Source organism: Coregonus lavaretus (assembly GCF_964263955.1).
Source record: "Coregonus lavaretus genome assembly, contig: HAP1_SCAFFOLD_10445, whole genome shotgun sequence".
NCBI lineage: Eukaryota > Metazoa > Chordata > Actinopteri > Salmoniformes > Salmonidae > Coregonus > Coregonus lavaretus.
In genome coordinates this window covers 1-5,267 of record NW_028158129.1, presented here as the reverse complement: position 1 = coordinate 5,267, position 5,267 = coordinate 1, and the positions used below count along the sequence as shown (strand labels likewise).

The window sequence follows — 5,267 nt, the reverse complement described above, 5'->3', positions numbered from 1 at the left end:
ACCCTAGATAGAGGGGTAGTAGTTCGTTGTAACCCTAGATAGAGGGGTAGTAGTTCATTGTAACCCTAGATAGAGGGGTAGTAGTTCATTGTAACCCTAGATAGAGGGGTAGTAGTTCATTGTAACCCTAGATAGAGGGGTAGTAGTTCATTGTAACCCTAGATAGAGGGGTAGTAGTTCATTGTAACCCTAGATAGAGGGGTAGTAGTTCATTGTAACCCTAGATAGAGGGGTAGTAGTTCATTGTAACCCTAGATAGAGGGGTAGTAGTTCATTGTAACCCTAGATAGAGGGGTAGTAGTTCATTGTAACCCTAGATAGAGGGGTAGTAGTTCATTGTAACCCTAGATAGAGGGGTAGTAGTTCATTGTAACCCTAGATAGAGGGGTAGTAGTTCATTGTAACCCTAGATAGAGGGGTAGTAGTTCATTGTAACCCTAGATAGAGGGGTAGTAGTTCATTGTAACCCTAGATAGAGGGGTAGTAGTTCATTGTAACCCTAGATAGAGGGGTAGTAGTTCATTGTAACCCTAGATAGAGGGGTAGTAGTTCATTGTAACCCTAGATAGAGGGGTAGTAGTTCATTGTAACCCTAGATAGAGGGGTAGTAGTTCATTGTAACCCTAGATAGAGGGGTAGTAGTTCATTGTAACCCTAGATAGAGGGGTAGTAGTTCATTGTAACCCTAGATAGAGGGGTAGTAGTTCATTGTAACCCTAGATAGAGGGGTAGTAGTTCATTGTAACCCTAGATAGAGGGGTAGTAGTTCATTGTAACCCTAGATAGAGGGGTAGTAGTTCATTGTAACCCTAGATAGAGGGGTAGTAGTTCATTGTAACCCTAGATAGAGGGGTAGTAGTTCATTGTAACCCTAGATAGAGGGGTAGTAGTTCATTGTAACCCTAGATAGAGGGGTAGTAGTTCATTGTAACCTAGATAGAGGGGTAGTAGTTCATTGTAACTAGATAGAGGGGTAGTAGTTCATTGTAACCCTAGATAGAGGGGTAGTAGTTCATTGTAACCCTAGATAGAGGGGTAGTAGTTCATTGTAACCCTAGATAGAGGGGTAGTAGTTCATTGTAACCCTAGATAGAGGGGTAGTAGTTCATTGTAACCCTAGATAGAGGGGTAGTAGTTCATTGTAACCTAGATAGAGGGGTAGTAGTTCATTGTAACCCTAGATAGAGGGGTAGTAGTTCATTGTAACCCTAGATAGAGGGGTAGTAGTTCATTGTAACCCTAGATAGAGGGGTAGTAGTTCATTGTAACCCTAGATAGAGGGGTAGTAGTTCATTGTAACCTAGATAGAGGGGTAGTAGTTCATTGTAACTAGATAGAGGGGTAGTAGTTCATTGTAACTAGATAGAGGGGTAGTAGTTCATTGTAACCCTAGATAGAGGGGTAGTAGTTCATTGTAACCCTAGATAGAGGGGTAGTAGTTCATTGTAACCCTAGATAGAGGGGTAGTAGTTCATTGTAACCCTAGATAGAGGGGTAGTAGTTCATTGTAACCCTAGATAGAGGGGTAGTAGTTCATTGTAAACCTAGATAGAGGGGAATGTCTTGCTGGTTTAGATGTAGTTGTCTTGTTATTCTGTTTGGACTTGTTGTCTGTCTCTGTGAGCTGTGTGTTGACAGGACTGATGAGCCACCAGGGACCAGGCTTGGTCCTCTTCCTCTTCCCTGCTAACTGGGAGGAGTCAGCCTCACCAGTAGGGGCGGGGCAGACCTCCTGGGCCTTACAATTGGCTGGAACCTTAGAGATGACTCGTCTCTGTCCTGTTGGTGCCAACTGTAGAACTGTGGAGGAAAGACAACATTACATCTAGCCTTTTATGTAAACTACATTTTTTCCCATTGATTGTTTTGTGAATGTTTTTTATATATTTTTCTATTTGTTGAGAGCTCTTACAAAACATATTCCTATACCTACAAATGGCATGATACAACTTGAACTTGTGATGAACGTTGTAGTCAGAAAAACCATCATGATGTGTGATGTCAGCTGTCAGGGGATATTACCTGGAGAAACATCCTGGTCTTCAGCTGATGATTGGTCTGCAGCCGCTTCACTCTCCTCCTCCATGGTGACGGGCTCCTCCCCAGCTCGACCTGACAGTCTCCTGGTCTTCCCAGACTGCCGGCCTCGTCCCCAGCTCGACCTGACAGTCTCCTGGTCTTCCCAGACTGCCGGCCTCGTCCTCGGCTCGTCTTGGGGTTCACCTTGTCACCTTGGATACCAGCTTTGGATTTAGAGATTCTGGGAACTTTCTTTTCTGTTTTGGTGTGGCTAGGTTTAGGCTTGGCCCCTCCTCCTGGTGCCTCTTGTTCCAGGTCACCTGCTGTCGTTGGTTCAGATAACAGGTTGTTGACTTTCTTCTTGTCTTGTTCTATGTGGTCTGCCTCGAGGTCAACATGATTAACAGGCCCATCACCCTGAGGTCCTACCCCCGGGGGACTAGAGTCCCTCTCCTTCCTGGTTGTAGGATTCTTTCCCTTCTTCTCTTTAGTTGTCCGAGGTCTGTCTGTCCCTCCTGATCTCTGATTGGCTGTAGCCTTGGTGAGTATGTCTGCTGAGGCATTGTCACTACTGTGTGATTGGTTCTGCTGCTTTGGTCGTGGTTTGGCTGTGGTCCTGATGGGGTCAAACTTCCAGCGATGGGAGAACCAGGGAGGCTCATAATCCTCCAGGATCAGGAAGTCATCCTCCAGCTCGGTGAGAGGAGGTTCTCTCACTGGAGACGCCAGGGCTTTCCTAGGACTGAACAGAAACAGGGCTTTAACCCTCTGACCTATAACCCTAGCCTCTAACCCTTTCCTAGGGCTGACCAGAAACACAGCATTGACCACAGCCTCTGACCTCTAACCCTTTCCTAGGGCTTATGAGTGAGAAAGTTAGACGCACAAATATCATACCCCAAAAACGCTAACCTCCCCTGTTATTGTAATGGTGAGAGGTTAGCATGTCTTGGTGGGATATTTGTGCGTCTAACTTTCTCACTCATCATTATTCATGATTCATTCAGGACTATCCGTAATCATGGTAGTATCCACATTAATGTAGTAGTGTTTCAAAATATATTCTCTTCTGATTTACAAAAGAAGTGTCTCCAAAATGACAATTATTTACCATAAAATGGGGGGACAACGTCAAAAGGGCAGTAATTTATAAACGGTCTAAACTCGATATGGATGAAAATACCCTCAAATTAAAGCTGACAGTCTGTACTTTAACCTCAGTCATTGTATCATTTCAAATCCAAAGTGCTGGAGTACAGAGGCAAGACAACTAAATAATTGTCACTGTCCCAATACTTTGAGCTCCCTGTATTCTGCCCTGTAGCAAAGAGAAAATGTTGCGGTTTTAAAGCTAATTTGCTGCAATTATATGCATTTAGCCATGCAGTGTTCTTTTGGTCACACATAAAATATAAACTGACAGTACAAAACATTAAGAACACCTTCCTAATATTGAGTTGCACCCCCTTTTGCCCTCAGAACAGCCTCAATTCATCGGAGCACGGACTCTACAAGGTGTCGAAAGCGTTCCACAGAGATGCTGGCCCATGTTGACTCCAATGCTTCCCACAGTTGTGTCAAGTTGTCTGGATGTCCTTTGGGGGGTGGACCATTATTGATACACACAGGAAACTACTGAGCATGAAAAACCCAGCAGCGTTGCAGTTCTTGACACAAACTGGTGCGCCTGGCATGACTCCGGTCTCCTCTCCTTCATCTACACTGACTGAAGTGGATTTAACAAGTGACATCAATAAGAGATCATAGCTTTCACCTGGATTCACCTGGTCCCTCTATGTCAGATGCCATACACACCGTCTGCCCGTTTCAGTTGAAACCATGATTCATCGCTGAAGAGCACACTTCACCAGTGTGCCAGTGGCCATTGAAGGTGAGCATTTGCCCACTGAAGTCAGGTCAAGACCCTGGTGAGGACGACGAGCACGCAGATGAGCTTCCCTGAGACAATTTCTGACAGTTTGTGCAGAAATTATTCGGTTGTGCAAACCCAGTTTAATCAGCTGTCCTGGTGGCTGGTCTCAGACGATCCCGCAGGTGAAGAAGCCGGATGTGGAGGTCCTAGACTGGCCGGTTGGACGTACTGCCAAAATCTCTAAAACAATGTTGGAGGTGGCTTATGGTAATGAAATGAACATTAAATATTCTGGCAAAAGTTCTGGTGGACATTCCTGCAGTCAGCATGCCAATTGCACACTCCCTCAAAACTTGAGACATGTGGCATTGTGTTGTGTGACAAAACTGCACATTTTAGAGTGCCCTTTAATTGTCCCCAGCACAAGGTGCACCTGTGTAATGATCATGCTGTTTAATCAGCTTCATGATATGCCACACCTGTCAGGTGGATGGATTATCTGGGCAAAGGAGAAATGCTCACTAAAAGGGATGTCAAAATGTGCGCACAACATTTGAGAAAATATGCTTTTTGTGCATATGAAAGATTTCTGGGATCTTTTATTTCAGCTCATGAAACATGGGACCAACACTTTACATGTTGCGTTTATGTTTTAGTTCAGGACTGTATGGCATTTATGGTGAGTTTGGTCATTTACAAGAGAATGAAAAGGTTTTGATGCTTGTCTGCTCTGATGTCCTCTGTAGCTCAGCTGGTAGAGCACGGCGCTTGTAACGCCAAGGTAGTGGGTTCGATCCCCGGGACCACCCATACACAAAAATGTACGCACGCATGACTGTAAGTCGCTTTGGATAAAAGCGTCTGCTAAATGGCATATTAATTAATTAATTAATTAATTAATTAAAATGCAGCATGTGTACACGCTGTGTCTGGAGTCGGTAGGGCAACGGGCCTGACTGAGAGAAGATGGGGGAGGAGCAGACTGGGGGAGGAGCAGACTGGGGGAGGAGCAGACTGGGGGAGGAGCAGACTGGGGGAGGAGCAGACTGGGGGAGGCGCAGACTGGGGGAGGCGCAGACTGGGGGAGGAGCAGACTGGGGGAGGAGCAGACTGGGGGAGGAGCAGACTGGCCCGAGAACAGAGGAGAGAAAATGCAAGGAAATTAAAAATGTTGGCAGCTGTACAGAGAACTCATCCAAAGGGCTTTGACCTCTCAAATACGGCAGAAAGCTTACACAATAAGATGCACCGTCACCTTATTAATTCAGAAACGTACTAAGATAACGTGACCCCTGAGTTTAACTTGCTAGTTAACGCAGAATTCCTCATTTCTATAATATAATATGCCATTTAGCAGACGCTTTTATCCAAAGTG

The 5,267-nt window shown here is 45.1% G+C and overlaps 1 protein-coding gene across 1 annotated transcript; it reads right to left on the bottom strand.

The window, feature by feature from the left end:
- Positions 1–1,300: 1,300 nt before the first annotated feature.
- On the bottom strand, positions 1,301–2,862 carry LOC311124382 (uncharacterized protein; the record flags this gene model as incomplete). Its single annotated transcript, XM_084198545.1, has 2 exons — positions 1,301–1,800; positions 2,023–2,862. Coding segments are annotated over 2 exons (954 nt in total), but the record flags the coding sequence as incomplete, so codon positions are not given.
- Between the last annotated feature and the right edge of the window lie 2,405 nt (positions 2,863–5,267).